We start from the raw sequence: 20,711 nt of genomic DNA, 5'->3' as shown, positions 1-20,711 counted from the left end.
TTCCTTAATATAAATTTCACAAATTAGCTAAGAGTTATGGGCTGCCATATCACATCTCTGTGCTGTCACAAAAACAGCTGGACTTACTTGCATGCGTAGTTGTCCACGGCTTCAATGTACATACACACACCGCCGTGGAGGCAGTACCCAGCGTGGGACGGGGGACATTCTGGATAACTGTTCCTCACAGAATAGTGGCCATCTTCCCTGAGCTGAGAGGGTGGAGTGGAGTCTAGAAGAATCAAAGACATTACTTTCACTTTCTGAAGCCATCAGGGTCTTTCAGGTACAGGTATCTCCACTTTTCAAAAGCTTGCTTTATGCCACTTTGCTTTACATAAGACCTACATTATTGCCCGTTTTTGCTAATCAAAAGAAATCCGAAGAGGATTTTTGCTTTTATGGAAAAAAGGCAAAAAGCGAAAATAGCGTTCAGCGATTGTTTTTCATGGGCTATTATAGAGGCAGAGGCACCTGAGCAGTGAGAGTGGCCCCACCAAGCTCCTTCCCCAGGAACCACACTGAGCATCTCAGAATCAAGTTGCCATAGCTTCGAACTCCGTCTGTGAGCATCTGTCCTTCATCTCCAGTTATTTTGTGCATCTGGTAGCAAAATATGTCTTAAAGTATCAGAAAAGCCTAAGAGAGCTTATAAGGGTGTTAAACTTAGGAAAAACTGGAAGTAATTAAATGTATTTGGTTAGTTATTTTGGGGGTCTTGGAATGCTCAAAAATTTTCTCCATAGAAATTAATGGTAGTGATTGCTCCTTTACACCATGACTTTAGCTTATGAAAGTTTTCGTCGGAACTCTGCTTTTGGATGGCAGGGGAAATCTGTATCAATACCAGGAACTAGTTTCTGTGAATGATTTGTGACGTAGTGTCTTTTAGTGGCAGTAGGACTATCAAAGCAACAATAGTTTCACTTTCTAACCAGACTTTGAGTTATGAAGCGAGCCATTCTTTCTTTTAGTTCGGTATGATTTGACATAGAGGCAAATAAGATAACTGGTCAATCCTAAGACACCGAATGAATGCCGAGTCACTGATCTCATTATAAAAGCACATCTGTCATCCACAAACACATACTAACTGTGTGAAATGACAGCTAGCTTTAAGAGGGTCTCACTGAACAACAATATCTCTTTACGGCTTATAAACCACCCACCAGTACGCAGTCTATTACCCCCACTATCCTGGGAGTCTCCAAATTTTCTCCCACACAATAATTTCTTCTAAAAAATATTTAACTTTCAGGGAAACCCTCAAAAACAAAACTAGTCACGTTGACAGAGAGGAAATGTTGCCATATGCCCAAGTGGCAAAGATCCTTTCATTGAATTTTTCACTGCTCTTTAAAAGGAAAACGTTAAGGTGTGTAGCTGACTATATCAATAGTAACAGTCTTCCAATACCTTTAAGAAGAGCAAATTATTTGATAAAATCATGTGTTAAAAAAAAGAGACCCAAGCAAGCACAGAACTTTCATTTATTAGTATGTTTTCTGCTCGCAGAGGCAGGTAAATAGCTGGCAGTAATAGGAAAGAGCCCCAATTCTGACGTCCAGTCCCCTTCTGGGGCGCTGATGGAGAGAAGATACTGCAGTATGGGGAGAGATTTAGGACGCGGGAGCCAACCATTGTGAACATTTAAAAAGAAAGAAAACATAGCTGGAATTCTAATTCAGATCAAGAAATACTGACTTTTTAAAGTAATATTTTTAAATGATTCAGAATGCGAAAAGTCCAGATACTCTCCTCAACCTGTCTAACCCCACAGACTTGTTCCAGCAGCCTGAGAAATCAACATTACGAATCAGGACATTAGCTGCATAGTTAAAGAGAACCACCTGTGTTTCCACCTTTATTGAATTACAAGTAATAAAATAGGATTTATTCCAGATGTTGTTAAATTAAGAAAACTTGGACCATTTTACATTCTCAAACCCAGCATCAGCCTAATCAGGAAAGCAAACTCTCCAGGCTGATTGAACCAAATGATTTCTAGAATCTCTAATGCAAATACACTGGAGTACAGAATTTTCTGGAATCAAGTCCCTCCCTTGGATCTAGATAACCCGCCAACCTACCAGGGCAAATCCGTCCAGGTTCAGACGGGATACCAGCATACATGCAGGTGTAGTTTCCCTCTGTGTTTGTACAGGTGGCATTTTCCCCACAGGTGTGCATGCCCAGCTGGCACTCGTCAATATCTGCCCGAAAAAAAAAAAAGGAGCAGAGAAGAGAAAAGTGGGGTATAGAAGAGGATGAGGGTCATTCAATTAGAAAACCCAACATTCTAGAAGGGAAGCACCTTTGCCTTCTGTCAGGCTGCACGTTCTCAGAGCTCCACACATTTTTAGATCCAAAAATTTTATCATGAAAGTTGGTGAGAGAGATAAAGGGGGTCTCTCAGCTGCATGTCCATCCAGATAAACTCCTGGCATGAGGCTAGGAGTTTTCCCACTGCCTGGAAGGGAAAGAACCTTCCCAACACAAGAAGCTCAGTGGGAAGGTTGGAGATTGGTAAACTATATCTAGGCAAACATTTAGAAGTCCTGATCATATCAAATAAAACACTTCTGCCTTTTTAACATAAAGATAAACTGAGTCATCACTTTCTTTCCTAATTATCCACCTTTTCCTTCCTCAGTTACCACCACCCTAACATCTAGGGCCCTCTGCTCTTCGGTTTTGCATTATTTAAGAAGAACAGCCTAACTATGTTCTCTGCATCCCACTCTCCTCCACTCAGCACCAGTGCCAGATGAATCTTCCTCAATCGCATCTCCTGTCACTGAACCACTTGACTCAAATGCTGCCGGTGGCTCTCTGTTGCCTAGACCTAAGCTGTCCAATATGGTAGCCGTTGCCATGTGTGAGCACTGAGCAGCTGAACCACAGCTAGTCCACACCGAGGAGTGCTGGAAGTGTAAAACACATGCCAGATTTTGAAGTCTGAGTACCAAAATAAGAATGTAAACTACCTTAATAACTTTTATATTGATTCAATATTAAAATGTTAATATTTGGGGTATTTTGGAATAAATAAAATATTATTAAAATTAACCTCACCTGTTTCTTTTTACTTTTTCAAATGTACTAGAAAATTTTAAATTACACATGCGACTGACATTATATTTCCATTTGACAGTGCTGGTCTAAAGAAGTAAAACCCCATCAGATGCTAGTCTTCCACAAATGTAACCCAACCCACCTGTCATAGACTAAATTGTATCCCCCAAAATTTATTTATTGAATTCCTAACTCTCAGTGTGACTATAGTTGGAGAAAGGGCTAATAAGGAAGTAATTAAAGTTAAATGAGGTCATAAGAGAGGGGCCTTGATCCAAAAGGAAGAAGAGATGCCAGATCTACAGATACCTCCCCATCCCCACCTCCACGAACCACAGAGGAAAGGCTATGAGTGTATGCAGCAAGGTGGCCATCTGTACACGAGGAAGAATCCTCACCAGGAACCGAATAAGCCAGCACCTTGATATGGGACAACTAGCCTCCATAACTGGGAGAAAATAAATGTCTGTTGTTTAGGTCACCTAGTCTATATACCAGACTAAGATACCACCCTACCAGCCCCAGTTTATTTTCCCTTATATACAACCTACACTTAGTGCTCAATTAGGCTATTCTCTGCTTCTTCATTTCTACCTAAGGAAAATGCCCAAAGGTCCATCTAAAATGATACTTCCTCCCTGAAAACATTCCCATTACTTCAAACAGATATTCTTCCAGTTATGAATTTCCACTGTAGTTTTCACTTCTCTTATGATACATATCTTTCTTCACCACTTATCAAAGCTGTATTTCTTTTAGATCACATTTTTTCTGTAAGCAAGAACTGCCTTCACCATCTTGGTATTTCTCACAGTTCCAAGTACTGTGCCTTTGCACTAATAGAGGCCAATTAAATATTTATCACATTGAATTGCTAACCTGAACAACTCAAACTGAGGGTTCGTTTTGTTTTGTTTTGTTTTGTTTTTACTGACTTCTGTTATAATTTGTATGAACTATCTATCACCTTGAGAGAGAGAGCTTTTGCAAGAAGCAAAAACAAAGATATACTCTTGGCCAAAAAACACAACTACCCTTAACAATAAGAATAGCAATGCTTTTATATAGCACTGCATCTATCCATAGCTCTATCAATATCTATCTATCTATCTATGGAGAGGGAGGGAAGGAGAGAGGAGAAGAGAGAGAAGGAAGGGGACAGGGAGTGGACAGGAACAAGCTCAGTCTTTCCTGGACATGACACCCCATGGCATGTTTGCTACTGGAAGGAGGTGGGTTAGTAACAGAGTGAAAATTCAGAGTCTAATGAGTTTAAACATCCAAGAAAGTATGCCTTTCTTTCTCTTCAAAGTAAATTAAATATAAAGCCTGTTTGTCTAAATTATCTATGAGCCTACTTAATTGGAGCAGTGACATTTTCCTGACTGACAGCCAAATATGTGCTTAAAAGAGCATTTACAGATGTCTGCGGACTTGATGAAACTAATCTGATAAAGGTCTGATTTAAACCAATCAGATCCAGAAAATTGGTAGTTATGACTGATAGTTCATCTTTAACCTCAACATGCAGGAGAAAGCAGTACCATTTTAGTTTCTTATCAGGGCATCTGCTCCTCACCGTGAAAAGAATTTTATATTTTCAGAAGGAAAAGAAAATACTGAAAGAGACATTTTAAAGCCCTGTAAAACTTTAGTTAACTACTTCACTGGGCTCCAGTGGCTTCAGGCAGGTCTTTACTTGTGTGGTGATGCTATACTACTGACACCTGGAATGGGACAAGACCTCCACTAAGTGAACTCCCATCCAACAAGCCACACCCAGAACTTGGCAGAGGATGGTGATTATGAAAGAAGTCTTACTCATTCTTTATTTGTATCTAAATGTCAGTGCCTTGCTTGAGTCTTTCATTTATTGAACTTATCAAAAGCCACCCGAGGAGTTTTTTCACAGAACCACACCTTCTTTCATCTACACACACACAGCAAAACCTGTATCAGCTCTGCGGTTCACCACAGTTCAATCGACAAATTCAGTGACAAAGAAAATGTTGTTCAGATCCCCTCATTATGGCTCGAAGTACGGAGTATTGATGAGGCACTGTGTCACTTCATCCCAGAGAAAGAATTATAAAGGCAGAGGGGTAAATAACCTCCGCACAGATTTGACATTGACTAGTGAAAGAACAGCATGAAGGCATAAACTTGACTATGTACCAAGAACAGAAATGTGTCAGTTTGAACGGGTCACGCAACTCCTCTTTTAGTCTTATCATGTGTGTGACCCTATCTTTTCTTGGCCTACCACAGACAGAGCGCTTCGTGATTCTCTAAGGCCTGCCTCCACCCACCCGCCTCAGCACATGCGCACTTACCAAGACAGTGAATTCCATCTCCTCGGTAGCCTTGTGAGCACTGGCAGACATGGCCACCTTCAGTATTGATGCACTGGGAGGAGGGGTGCGGGCACACTGTGATACCCATCTCACATTCATCTATATCTGTGGGCAAATGATGAACTAATGAAATATATAAGCAATCTCAATATAAATGAGGCTAATACAAAAGAATAAGTATAATCTTACATACAATCATCTAGTCGTTTACAGAGACTGTTTGCAAATGCAATGCAAATTCTATTTCTTAGACATAAAGTTCATGTCTGAATCATTTTTTACAGATTTCTCACTTGTTTGATTAGCTAAGTATGTACAAATAAATCACTTTGTACCAGAGTTGCAGACCATAAGAATTTATTTTTACAGTAATCGCTAACGTAAAATTTTGAGGCTATTAATATAAAACAAAAACCTATGCCTCACAATCCATTTACTAAACTAAAACTTATGACCTAAGCTTTTTGGGGAGGAAAAAAAAGTTGTGTTTTTATTGGAATTGTTAAATTTTTAAATTTGACTTGAACTCAAATTCATGCTTCTGAAACTAATTATAAATTCTTCTCCTTAATGTCAACTGCATAAATTACATAATTTTGACATAAACTCAAGGTAATGTAACAACATATACGTTTCATATTTACTATACATGCCACCCATAATCTTCTTAGCTAATACCAAATAATTTATTCAATTCTGCTGATTACATAAATCCTTCTGGAGATTTCGAACCCATATGATCTGAGAAAATGTTCACTATTTTCCACAATTATGTGTATCAACTGGCCTTTGCTCTTACCAGAACATAATTTTCCATCCCCAGCAAATCCTTTCAAACACTGACACGTGGCAACCTCTCCCTCTGAAACACATTGAGAGTGTGCACCACACTCCATGGGACCACAGTCGTCATCATCTGCAAACAGTGAGAACCCCATCAGATTATTTCCAGACCTCAGAGGAGAAAATGGGCTTTCACGTTCTGGGTTCTACAGAGCATTCCAGCTTTTCCTTTCTCAAGGTTTGAGACAGGTTAATCTCCAAATAGAAACACTGTTAACCTGCAAGTTATAGCTATATTAAAGGACCCACAAGCCATATGTTTCCATTTCTATGTTTTTAACAAATCTTTAGTCTTAAAGAAGTGTTTGTTGGTCAAACGACTCTGGGTGAACTTATTAATAACAAGCTTTAAAAGCATTTAAAATTTGAATTATAAAATTGCTAGGAGTAAATGGACTCAAATTTCAAAAAGTTTATTGCTCATTTGAGAATTCCCAATCATTATGACATACAAAAGAGGTCAAAATATTCTTATCCCTCAAAGGCATACAGAATAATATAAAGCCAAGTAGCTCTGTGTACCAAAATGACAAAGAGATTCAGTCATAAAGATTTATTCTCAATTTACTAAACTTACGTTTCATATAATAGAATATGTATGTCACAATATATGCTTATTATCAGGATTTATGTAGTGACTTGCAAACCTCAAGGCACTTTTACAAAGTCACGAACCATACAAACTAAATGTTGTAACTGGATCATTTGATTTCATACTCCATTGAAATGCAAATGCCCCAGGGGACAGATTTGCATGATGAGCTATAAACATGAGCAAGTTTTTTTTCTCTTAACTACTTATATATATATAATCATTCTCTAAATGCCTCCTCCCTTTTAGAGTGAAGGGGATCTGACATCCCACAGTTATAAACTGTCATCTGTCTATTCACTACTAAATTTGCTCAAATGAGTATAGAAGAAGTCAAAGAAGCCCTTCAAACTTGCCCATAAATTAAAGAAAGTTAAATTATCTAAGTAGGATTCGATGCCATGTGAACGCAGACATTGGATAATTGCATTTGATTTGCTTAGCGATTTGAATGAGACTTCTCTTATAGAAAAACATGATTTCTTTTTCAGGCTTAGTGAGATTTCTTTCAGGTTTGCCTGGTTCTCTGTCACTCATGACTCTCGGAGATGGATAAGTTCAGATTAATCAATTACCCATTTGATTCGACATTTATTTGGAGGCCTAGCTCCCAAATCACAAGGATATTCAGAATGTGTGGTGGACAGTATCCAATTACTCAAGAAATTTTAAATCACTTGCAGAGTTATCTTAAATTAGAATATGATTCAGGATTTATTTGGTAACTTGCAAACTCTAAGGCAGCTTTGCATAATGAAAAGCAATAGATATGAAATTGTTGGAGGGATGGGCTATAGCCAAAGCTCTTTCTGCCACAAACCAGCTTTGAAAAAAAAGAATACCAGGGCTCCATGCTCCTCTTCTTTAAAATACAGGTGACAATTTCCATCCAGTCCACTTCACATGATTGTTGAAGAAAAATATAATTTTTTAAAAAATCCTTTGAGAATTCTAAAATATTATGCATATTGAAATAAGGATGATAAAGAAGAATGCTGTGACAGCCTGAATCAGAATTAGCCTTATCACACTAGAAAAGATTCTGGGCCTGTAAGTAAAATTAATAATTTCATTCAAAAGTGCCTACTATGTGCCAGATCTTAATGAGGACCAAAAATACAGTGGCGAAGGATATAGACAAGGGTTCTGCTTTCTTGCATAATTGATATTGAAGCATAAGCACTATCATGAAATAATACCTAGTTCTGAGAGCTGAAGTAGCTCTCACCTCATCTGGTCAGGAGACTAGGAAAGGCTTTCTGAGCAAGGGCACGTGAAACTGAGAAGTGAAGAATTAGCAGGACTTGATGTAGTTAGAAAGAGCACTGTGGACCAAGAACACAATACCCGTATGTCACTTAGGTAAGGCCAGGGTAACTGAAGCCAGCCACAGTAAGTAGAGCAAGGAAGGGCACAGATTTAAGTCGGCGAGCTGTGTAACGGTTAGTTCATCTAGGGCCCAACAGGCCACATTAAAAATTTTAAATTTTATTCGTGAATTTAGAATAATTTGTGATTTTAATAAATGTGACAATGAAACTTTTTGTGATGGCATCTTTTAGCCATATTGTACACAGATCTACTTGCTACATATCAGTCTGCATGCTTTGGAGAATAATATATTGAGCTAAAATCTAATATAGAGTTTTCAAACTTATTTAAGTATAGACAATTTATTGAAATGAAATCTCACTGCAAAATGTAAATAAGACCCCTCAGCCTAACACAGGTATAATTACAACTTTATAGGCAAAGACAAAATAGGTATGGAAAGATGAAGTAATTTTCACCAGGACAATCAATTTCATCTGTTCTGCACAAGACTGAGTATAGTCTCCAGGGAGAAAGCCAAATACTGCCTATTATATATGTATTCCAAATCTTTGGCTATTTTGTCACTTCCTCATCCCACCCATGTGACTAATTTACTGTCATTTATGTTGGTCTTTGAGTCCCCCAAACATTAGTCTTTTAAAATATACTCTATGAACCTCTAAGGATCCCTACTGACTATGAAAAATTCTCTACTGTTAATATTTATTATTGTTGTTTTATTCCATCATCTTGTTTGTCTCCACATCAGACTGTGACCTTGGACACTGGGGCTTTATTTAGCTCTTCCAGTATCCCCAGCACTTAGTATGGTACGTGGCAGATAAACAGTCATTAAATGAATAATATTCATAATATGACAGTGTTTTCCAGTACTTCTTTCCTTCATATAAATTAATTATTTGGTCATAATTTTCAAAAATCTTTGGTCACTTCACTAACAGTATATCTTAGTCTCAGTTTTCAAATCTGGAAAATGATGTGTTGTGATAAGATCCAATTAAAGAATAAAGTACCTGATAAACTCTACAGCTTTATACAAATTATCGTTACTAAAAATAGCCACCTTTTTGTTTGTATTTTATCCAAGTTGCACTGATAAGTTCTTATAAGGAGGGGTAAGTGGTCCCAGGGACTCATACATTGACAAAGTAGTCTGCAGACCACAAGTTGGATGGGCGCTTTGTTAAGTGTAGGTAATGTCCTACTGTGGGGTTTTCAAACTTATTTTTAGTCACAGACACTTTGTTAAAAATCTTATTCAGAAATATAAATAAATATGTTTCAAAGTAGAGCTGCACTGAGACCTACCGTGAGCAGAGATGGGTGTGCAGAAGCCTTAGGGCTGAGCTAAACCCAGTTTGAAAACACAAGCTTCATGAGTGACTATAGAACATGAAAGAATCAGGTTCTCTCAAGTTGATACATATTCAACAAACAACTTAGCATTTTTGGTGATAAATGTGCCATGTAGACGATGAAAAAAAATCTAACATTTGCTGTTTGTGGACTTTCTGGTGCAGCTAAAACAACAACCTATATTTGCTTATCAATTACTATCTACTTTCACACTAATGGAAGTAAAGCTAGATGGGCTAAATACCAAAAATACCAGGGATGGAAGGATGCACTCCAATCTGTTCTGTCCTATTTTTCACCCTTGTTTCTAAGTTAGAGTTCTTCCAAGAAGGTTCGGCGTGTCAATGATTAAAGTTCATGTCCAATCTAATATGGAGCCATCTTCCTCAGGCACACAGTTCAGAAGAGAGGAAGGATCGAAGTTGGAGTCCAACTTTGGCTTCACCAGCTTTGTGTAGATTTAGCCAACATTAAGTTAAAGAGATAATTCAGAATTTCTAATTGGTAGGATGGAAATTGTTGGAACCAATACTCTACTGGAGAACTCATTATTCGTACCTGATACCATGATTTCGGCCACTAGCACATGTTGCGATTCTGTAATATTATCTTCAAACCCTTGACTGCTGAGTAGCATGTCCGATGGCTTTAGTTGATTACTTAGATCTGTTCCACTACCTATTGAAGGTCAACAGACACAATTAATTTATCTTTGATGATTCAAGAAAAGTGATTTAATTTATATTCGCAGCTCTTTGTTGGTTGTACATTCAGACTCACTCTTTCAATAACAGGATTTAGGGAACTATCAGGGTCTTGGTGACTTAAAAAACCTCACTTGTTGTATGTACCACATTCTCCCAGCTTCACTCTGTGCAACTTGATGATTGAGGGTGGAGGAACCAGTGCAGAAGAAAGACAGGATTTTTTTAAGTACTGGCAAAACACAATAGTGTAAAATACCAAAATCTTTATGAAATAATCAGTTCATAATCACAGCCTGCCATTACAAGAAAAAAAATTAGTAAGATGATCTCCCTCAACCTGCCTTCCATACACACTTTCTCCTTTAGGCTTCTTTCAAAACTTATTTTAGCCTGATTTTACTTGTGTTTAGAAATGTGAAAGGGCATAAACAAGCCATCATTTAATATCGGCACGGGACCTATGCCACTCCCCAGATGTGGGAGAAATGCCTCCCCTGAAACACAAGGTGTGTCCTCTAAGTGTGGTCTATGGATCCCTGAGATCCCATTGAATGGAGTCCATAAGGACAAAACTGTTTTCATAAAAGGCAAATAACTTTAATAGGGGTTTTCGCTTTTTTGTGTGTGTGTGTGTGCCTTTTTTCACTGTACTTACATTGATACTGATGGGAAAAAGCAGTGATGGGTGTAACTAAAGTGCTTTAGCATGAATCAAGGCCATGGCACCAAACTATACTAGTAGTCATGTTCTTCACTGCTATACACAAACAGACACACACACACACACACACACACACACACACTCCACTTTCACTTAAGAAGATCCATGATGAATAGCAAAAATTATTAATTTTTTCAAATCTCAACCATAGAATATTTGGCTTTTTGATATTCTGTATAATGAAGTGGGAAGTACACACAAAACACTGTTATCTGTGAAGATACTGATTATGAAGTTTATCTGGACGAAAAGCACTTGTACACACTTGGAGTTGTGAGCTGAAATTAGCTTCTTTTTTTCAATTGAACATGATCTTTACTTGAAAGAATGACTGATAAACTGTGTTATTAGCACTTAGGGATTTGGCAAAGCATTTTTTGAAAAATGAATGAAGTGAGCCTGTCACTTCAAGGCAACAACTCACAGTACTTGTTGCCAATGATAAAAATTTGAGCTTTCAAATGAAAAGTAGAATCTTGGAAAAATTTTTCCACTACCATGAGTCTGAAAAAAATCTCAATATTTGAAGACTTTTCTGACGAATTTGATAATAATAATTAATTAATGTAATTTTTTGTACATTAATGTAACATGAAAGATCTGCATAACTCAGTCAATCAGTATTTTCAAATGACCAAAACATGATGCTACAAAATCATGATGCAAGGTAAAAGATGCACTCAAAGTACAACATAGACCACTGGATTTTAATGAATCAGAGGACAAAAAATTCATTGATATGGCTTCAGATTCCACACTGCAACTAAGCTCCAAGAAACTACCCCCTGTCTAGTTCTGATATAATATCAAAAGAATAAATACCAAAAAAGGCATCTGAGAAGGCTAATGATATTTCTCTCTTTTCCATCTCTACATCTGCGTGAGGTCAGATTTTCTTCAGAGGCTTCAACTAAAACAGTGAAGCAAAAGATTTAACAGACAAACAGGTATAAGAATCCAGTTGGCCTCTATTAAGCCAGATATTAAAGATATAAAGGTAAACTAATGCAATTTTTCTTACTACATAGTTTTGTTTTGGAAAATATAATTATTTCATTTATTTCCATAAAAATGTTATAGTCATATATAATGAAGTGTTATTATAATTTTAATAGAAATATTTTAGAATTTTTTAGTTTCGACTTCTAATACAAATATTGATAGATATAGCCTACATAAATAAAAACTCTTTGGGGACCTGAAGCCAAAAAGATTGAGAACTATTTTCCTAAAGCAATAATTAATAGAAAGTTCTGAAAATCTAAAATATCTAATTCTGGTCCATGGATAGATCGATCCATTTATTTGCTGTCAATGTGTCATCTAACTTACATCGTACTTATCAGATGAATATAAATTTTTTAAAAATGTTTGTAATAAAATCTGAATTGTTTTTGGTACAAAGATATCAAAAAATGAATCCAAATACACTGTAATTGTTAAATGAACAGTCAAGGGAAGCAAGTCAGGACTACCGACTTTATATCATGCTTGATCCACTCTTCCTTCCTCTTCCACAAAGCCATAGTTTTTAAAAACGTGATCACAGCCTTCTCAGGTTGGATTCTCCACACTTGATATCTTAATATTATTTATTAGAAAGGACTTTGCCTTCCATACTAAGACTAGTCACATGATAGGGGGTTTGTATAAGACTACCTATAATATTAAGACCATAAAACTTCTAAATAAAATGTCTGAACATTATCTGAGGTGGTAAAATACCGGCATTTATTTCTAAGATTGGGCTACTCCATAGGGGGCTAGAGGATTGGACTTTGAAAATTATCTTTTGTGAACTAATTTTAATTAGAAGAGGTCTGTTGAATTGTCTTTAATAACAGGAGCCCAAATTCATCAGAGGAAGAAAAAAAAAAACATCTGGCATCCCTAAAAGCAGGGGAGTTTTTAATTATACAAAATAGTAAAAATCAGCAAAAGCATAGGATTTAACATAGAACAGAACAACATTCCTGAGCCAAGTCAAGATAATTTAGCTACATAATTTATTATATTACCTGCCAATACCTGATGGCCATTTAGAGCCAGACAGAGTTTCCCATCTGGGGCTTTCACAAAACCTTCACGACACGAACACTGAACAGCTCCAAACTTCTCTTTGCAAATATGTTCACAGCCTCCATTTTGATATAAGCAGGGATCTGCTCCTGGTGGGGAAAGAGGTGCATTCACAGACGGGCTTGGAGATCAAAAGGGTGCCGTTTACACAAATCACAGTGTGCTGCTTTGGGGGAAGGGAATTCAACGCATGTAATGGAGCCTATATGAAGAGCTATTTCAGAAGAGTTTGGATAAGGAGCCACTAAGCTCAGAATGCTATTACCTCATGAGTATTCATTGATTACAACCAGTACTTTTGCCCAAGAAGCATTTTAGGCAGATGAAATTCCTACTTCCTAACTCATGATCTAGTCAAACTGACAAAGGGCAATTCAGAATGAAGAATGACTGTAGGACACTAGATGCCTTTTCTATTTGCTCACTCCCCGGCACTCTCAGTGGGTGGAGAAAGGCCCCAGTGTAGACAGAAGCTTCCACTGCAGGTATCTAGATTGCCCCTCCCCCCAGCCCCACCCTTAGAGCCTATAACCTAAGAGTCTTTTAAAAGGAGCAGATAAGTAAAAGCTGTTCAGGAGAAAAAAAATGAGATTGGAGAAATAAAGCCCAAATTCACCGCCAGACTATCTTTTACTCTAAATGAAATCCAAATGTCAGGAAATCTTAACATCTACCCAGAATGGTGAGAACTGCAACATCCTCCCTCCTCCCCTGCCATCAATTAAAATTGTTGCAGATTCCAGCCAAAGACAGACTGTGTAACATGTCCAGTGTACCTGGTTTTGCCAATGGATGAACTACAACCAGTGATGAGGGCTTCAGCATGCTGCCTCGGAGACGTACCCTATTTTTGCCAGTCCTCTTGTTCACCCTTATTACCGATGGCACAGTCCAGTCAGAGAACCATACGTGATCCTCAAACACAGCCACAGCAAATGGGTGACCTGGAAGCAGTTCCAATTTATCATATACGTCTTGTCTTTGCCATGAATATTTTTAAGAGGACAAGGCCTGAAACATTCACACAATCCCTACGCTAAAACAATTCTTTAATATAACTGCTAAGCAAAGTATGAGCCACTATCTCTACTTGTATCAAGAAGAACCCACACGATGGGACAACCTTATCGTAGAATGGAAGCCTGGTAGTGTGAAATCCTAGGAAAGCCCATAGTCACCCAGCATTTGGAGAACTGGAGAATGTGGGTTGATTGATAATAGTAGCACTGAGAGGGAGGAGGCCAGGCAGGAATGTTTCTGTGTTCAGTGATTCTGTCACTATTTATAGACTAAACTTGAGTAAGTTATCCTCTCTCTCTTTACCTTCAGTTCCTTGTCTTTTGAATGACAGCGATGAGTAAGTATAGTACACTAAGTTCACAGGGTTTTTTAAGGATCTTTAAAAATTTAAGGTAAGAGAATAATAGTCTCCTCAAATTCCCAAGTACATCAACACATTTCCCTGCATTGAACGCCTATCTCCTTTCTTATCTTGCCTCTTATCTAATATTAATTCACTGACCTGTGCTCCTGGCGTCATCTTTCCAGCCTTCTCTAGGCCCCTGTTTAGTCAATTACCCATTCTGTTTACATCTTCATTCTCTTAATTCTACTAGCTTCTTTCCCTTAGGTGATAAATACTCTCAGGTCTCTCCCATCTTAATTTCTTCATCCCCCTTGACCCAACCCTTCGGCTTCTTTTTTTTTTCCGACTCTCTTCCACTTTTACCCAAGTTTTTTGAAAATCATTTGTTATCTGCTGCCTCCATTGTCATGGCAATCCACCCCTAGGTGGGCCCTTCTTACCCCACCTCAACTAAACCCACTTCTCCACTCTGTTGAAACTGCTCTGGTGAGATAGTCCAGTATTTAGCAAGCAAAAACAAAAAATGCTGTAATAGACCATCTCCAGCGGTTAGAGACCCACATTTAGAAGCTTTAATCATGTCTAGTCACATCTCCCAGGCCAGTCTTTTTGCAACTGAGCAACAGATTTGGTGGATTAGAATGAATGTCTCCCTCTCCTGGCAGCAAACTCGAATGATTTGTTCTGGGGACAATGAGTCTCCACTCACCATTACTGACCAAGGCCATTGAGAATTCATTGTGGTCTCTAGCTCTTTGTCCCAAATTAAAGTCATAAATACAGCAAGGAAATTATTTATTATTTATATAGCTGTGGTGTTTTTTTTTTCATTTTGGTAAAAAACACATAACAATATTTACCACCTTAACCTGTGTAAAGTTCAAGAGTGCTAAGTACATTCACATTGTTGTGCAACCAAGTTCCAGAACTTTTTTTACCTTGTAAAACTAAAACTTGTTACCTATTAAACAGCAACTTCTCATTTCCCCCTCCCCCAAGTCCCTAAGAAACACCATTCCACCTTCTGTTTCCACAAATTTGACTATCCTAGATACTACAAATAAGTGGAATCATACGATATTTATCTTTTGTGACTGGCTTATTTCTCTTAGCATAATGTCCTCTGGATTCACCCATGTTGTACCATGTGTCAGAATTAGCTATAGTTTTTTCAACAAATACCCACACCAGACATATTTCTTCTTATTTTTTAGTTATAGAAGAGCCACAATTGCATTTAAAATTAAGAATAAATTTCTTCAATCTTTACTTTAAAGATCCTTTTACTGGCAGTTGAGAAGCCACTACTTGTATACCTGTAGATGGCACTGTAGTGACGGGAATGGTTATTTAGACATTTTAATTTCCAATTATCCGATAATGGTCTTTTATAGGAAGTTGTATTAGTCACAGATTAGAGTAGAAATTCAAATTATTTTTTAAATATCTGCTATGATTTTTGGTGTAGAATATTGTGTCTTTATATTCTGGTTAGAAATTTTCAAATTCCTTTATACCTTCATATATCAAAGCTATAATTTTACATTTATCTGGAAAATATATTTTTAAATAATGTTTGTCCCCCCACAAGATCCCATGACTCCACAAGAACCATATTTGTTTAACTCTCTACTGTATTTCCACTTCCTATAATGACTCAATAAATATCTGTTAAGTACCTGAATGAAGTCTGTGATTGTACATAAGCTTATCATTTATTGTAAAGTATCTCTTTAATTATTAAAGAAGCTTAGCAGTGTATAAAATTTTCAATTACAGCTATCTTGATTTATTTAATGTATATACAAATCTAGAAATTCATTATCTCTAAAACCAAAGAGAATGGGCAAAATAAATATCTTATGTAGATTATTACTTTGTTAGCTTCTTCCTAAAAGAAATGAACCACGTTTTTTCACATTTCCAAACAACCAGTTTGTAAATCTTTGAAGCAATTTCAACATCTCCCTGGACTTCATTTGTATATCCAATCTGCTACTAAATTCTTTCAATTTTTTAGTCACAATGATATTTTTAATACTCTAATCCTCTATTCCACTGTTAAACGGCAATGTTCTAGCTCAGGTTTTCATTAGCTATTGTCTGGACAACCTTGATAGTTTCCTGATTTCCTTCTCTACAAATTCCAATCCAACCCTCATCCTGATACCTAAGTGGTTATCCTGAAATAGCAATCTTATATACACTTCCTGCTCAAGAACATGCAATGGCTCCCTAGCGCATTCAGAATTAAGTTCATCAACATATCTTGGCAATACTAACATACAAAGACCAATTCTTGCAGCCTTATTTCACATGATAAAGTTTTATCACCATCTATTTACCACATGTTCAAATGCTTTCTTTGCAGATTCCCTAGGTCAATGAATCTCCCCATGAATCTCAAATCCATTTGTATTCTTCTTTAACAGCTAGCATAGACTAGAGTGTTTTAAAGATTCTTAAGAAAATACATGATACCCCGTAAAATTCAGAAATAGAACAGGGGAAAAAACTATATTAATCTTGGCACATGTTATCAATAGTTATTCATTAATGTCTAAAGGTGATATCGCTGTTGTGAAAATGACATTTCTAAAGCATAAGAAATGGTAATGACTGAACCAAGTTCTTATTCTTAAAGAAATTTTAAATTTTTCAATATTTTCATTCTATTTTTGAGAAATCTTGGCAAAGAGAAATGATTACACATCACTATTTTTTACCCAATATTCCAATGTTAAGGTAATCCTTGCAGCTCATAAATCCCTGGTGAAGTCTGTCAGTCTGTTTGTCTCTATTTCTTTCTCACCATAAGGTTAAGTGCGAGTGTGTGTGTGTGTGTGTGTAAACACATTTTGTTTTTAACATCCATCAACTCTTAGGCAAGATGAAGACATCACTCGTCCCAAAGTCTCACCTACATCGTTCTGGGCAAGTCTTTGGCGTTTCGAACCATCCAGATTAGCCATTTCGATCACAGATTGCTTGGCATCACACCAATACAACTTGTCGGTTAAGAAGTCAATCGTTACTCCACTGGGCCAGACCAGCTCAGAGCTAGCGATGACCAGTCGGCCAACGCCTTGAAGGGAAGAACTTTCGATTCGTGGATTAATTCCCATATCAGTCCAGAATAATCTCCTTTAATCAAGAAAGCATACAACAAATAAAATTTGCACATTCAAAAAAAATTCTTCCATTTTCTCATCATTGGAATGTCAATGTAAATCACTTTAGGATAAACGAAAGTGGTACACAGAAGGAGAAAGTATAACATTGTGAATAATTTTTCAAAAGCAAAAACTTTTCTGTGTAGAGCATCTTAGACAAGAAATGCTGAATTAAGGCTCAGGTCATAGGATAAGAAAGGAATTATTAATTTAAAAAATTATAATATATTACTAATTGCAAGTATGTTTAAGGGCATATCTTAAATTAACATTTCATTCTGCAAAAGGCAATGAAATCTTGCCAGCTTGTCCCTCTGCTATACATATTTAAAACTCACTATATATGTAAAATTACAACATAAAGGAAGAGCACATTTATCTTTTTTACGATGTACTCAGTTAACTCGGTTAATTTTAAGTTCTATAAATCACATGGTGTGCTGAGAAAGATTTTTTCAGGTCAATATGGCTCAATATCTTTTCTTTGGCCTGTTTAGAGATGATTATATTCTCACTGTTTTAACCATGTTGCTGGCTCCAAATCATTTGTCACCAATATATTATTTCTCGTAGACCATGGTAAATAAAATAAGGTTGGTTATTATCCTTGTTTTTTAAAATCTTGGAAAGAATCAGTGACTCTCCTTAATTCTCTGAACCTAAACCTATATTTGTCACTAATGCATAATTAACAACATAATCTCCTAAATCTTTTATGATTTCTATTTCTTCTTTTTTAAATCTAGGAATGATATATTGTTTGAACTCATCTTATGATTGTTCTAAATAGAATTCATAAGTCATACAATACAAATATCATTCTCCACTCAGGAAAGCAATAATGTAGATTTTTAAAGAAAGTAGTTTAATGGGCTTATCTAATTGGTTAATAAATTACAGCCCATTTATTTTTCAGAAAGAAATTGAATTTGCTTAAAATGAAAGGGTATCTAAACAAAATTTTTTTATACAAGAACAGAAAATGAAAAGACATTTTAAAAATGAGGAAATCATGCTAGCCACATCATTTCTGAAGATGTGAACAAATCTAGTGGATTTTCTTGGCATGTGATTCCACTGGCCACCTGAGATCTTAAGACAAATTTTGGACATTAGCATTTCAAACATGAACTGTCACATGATCTCTACAGAAAGGCACCTGAATTTCACAAGTACCTACTTGGCCACTGGATGGACAGCAATTCCTCGTGGCTGAGAGATGTCTTTCCGAATGATTACTTCACGATGTTTTCCACTTAAATCACTGCCTTCTATGACCGATTTCCTAAAACATGTGGAATACAGAGGGGCTTGTTACAACAACTTTACTTTGTAAACAAAATCACTCCTTGTCCCTTTCTTACTGAATGCAAAGACAGGTGTTCTAAACTATCTTCATGAGCGGGCATGCGCACGCACACGTACACACACTCACAAGTCAGGACCAAATGCCCACAAGTTTTTTTTAAACATAGTCTTTTCATTAGCATCTCAATATTTATCCCAGGAAACTAAAATACACAGTGAAAGGATAAAGTCAGAGGAAATCATGTCAGTGGCCTGGCAGGGACAAAGCCAGCCGTCTAAATTCTATCATCTCTTTCTCTTCACAACCTCCTATCTCCTGCTGGCAGCAATGGAAGCCAGTGGTAGGAAGATGTCAGCCTCATGGTCACAGAACGCAGGAGGAGGAAGAGTAGACCTCAAAGGGCCACAGAGACAGCAAGCACAAGGACAGTAGGGGTGATTTATGGTGATTCTAATTTTCTTCCATGTGATACTAAGACAAATGAAAGTACTGAATTATAATATGCTAAACTGTCCATTAAAGAAAAAACGCGTTGGGATCTGGCAGAGGTGAAAATTCTTGTTTCCTAATGTTTCCATTTATTTGTCAGACGAATCTTTATTATCAAGCAAACATTTACTGAGCAAGCGCCTACTTATGCCAAGGATTGGCCTTCTCTGTCCTTATAGAGCTTCCAGTTCAGCAGGACAGCCAGCGGGAGGAGGGGGAGAGGGAAGATGAGTGGAGAGGCAAAGAGCACCCTAAGCAGAGAAATCAGCAAGGGCAGAGTCCAGGAGACCTAAAAGAGCATGGAACAGTCATAACCTCACTTTAGAAAGTTTGCTGTGGTTTTTGTGTGGAGAGGACAAAGTGGGCAAAAGATGATGTGACTGAGCTAGGACAGTGGCAATTGGAAGGAGAAAACTGGGTGGAGTCAAATGCTAAAATCCATTCTGCAACCCCACACCCCCTACACCCTGTCATTGGCCTACGAGGTAACCTGGGCTTCGGAGCAGCTTCTGGAGCAGGCAGGAACACAGGCAGAGGCAGTAAGAGGAGCATCCCACCCCTACCACGGGCTGCCTGTTCTCCTTGTTTCCTACCAAAACTAGAAAGTGTAACTACCTTTAACATGGTCAGCAAACATCTGGTAAGGGCCTACCGCAAACTTGTTCTTATATGCTGCTTGCTGGCCCTGTTTCCCCGCTGCACATTATATTTCATTCAGCAAACATCTGGTAAGGGTTTAGCCCCTTGGTCTTGTAAGCATTGTCCACATGAGACAAGCCTGCCCAGAAACACAGGGCAGGACCATTCTCTCCTCCTGGTTTTACAGAACGCTAAGGAGATTTTCTGTAAGTGGCTTATTAAGAGTGCACTTTCTAGCCACTGGGCGGGGAAGGGGCTTTACAAATTCCTCCTTACAGGCTACAGGCAGGAGGAAGGTAAAGGTAAAATTAGCTCAGAGCTTGTGCTGGGTCAAATATACTTTACAAACCACCAAGTCAGGACGGTGGATAATTCCAAACCATTTATACTCTAGTGCCACTTTTAAAAGGTAATTTTATTCCCAAATGAAGTGGTCATCAGAAGGGTACTGCTGGGCGGGAGGTATTTTTGAACTCAATGTGTCACAGTCACTCAGATACAACTGTCACTGCCTGCTCTTTTGGTGGGAGGGAAGGAATTCCGAGGCTATTTGCTCGTGACAGTTAGTTCTATTCTCATTGTTATATCATCTCTAAATTCTTGCTGTTTTGAGCAGGAGTGAGGTGATGAGAACTGAGACCAACAGAAACTCCTGACTCTGGAGCTGTCTCAG

The 20,711-nt window shown here is 37.5% G+C and overlaps 1 protein-coding gene across 1 annotated transcript in view; it reads right to left on the bottom strand.

Annotated features, from left to right (window-relative positions):
* The window catches only part of EGF (epidermal growth factor), an 84,076-nt gene that overhangs the window by 13,379 nt on the left and 49,986 nt on the right, over nucleotides 1-20,711 (bottom strand). The window contains exons 12-20 of the mRNA XM_039848746.1: nucleotides 18,782-18,886; nucleotides 17,349-17,572; nucleotides 13,839-14,006; nucleotides 13,002-13,151; nucleotides 10,114-10,233; nucleotides 6,229-6,345; nucleotides 5,409-5,534; nucleotides 2,091-2,213; nucleotides 88-232 (exon numbers count right to left, since the gene is read on the bottom strand). Of these exons, the coding sequence (XP_039704680.1) occupies nucleotides 88-232; nucleotides 2,091-2,213; nucleotides 5,409-5,534; nucleotides 6,229-6,345; nucleotides 10,114-10,233; nucleotides 13,002-13,151; nucleotides 13,839-14,006; nucleotides 17,349-17,572; nucleotides 18,782-18,886 (1,278 nt within the window). The remainder of the gene's footprint in view (nucleotides 1-87; nucleotides 233-2,090; nucleotides 2,214-5,408; nucleotides 5,535-6,228; nucleotides 6,346-10,113; nucleotides 10,234-13,001; nucleotides 13,152-13,838; nucleotides 14,007-17,348; nucleotides 17,573-18,781; nucleotides 18,887-20,711) is intronic.

This window comes from Pteropus medius, unplaced genomic scaffold (assembly GCF_902729225.1).
Source record: "Pteropus medius unplaced genomic scaffold, Ma_sr-lr_union100, whole genome shotgun sequence".
NCBI classification, from domain to species: Eukaryota; Metazoa; Chordata; class Mammalia; order Chiroptera; family Pteropodidae; genus Pteropus; species Pteropus medius.
The sequence above is the reverse complement of the archived record's forward strand: the minus strand, read 5'-3'. Positions and strand labels throughout refer to the sequence as shown.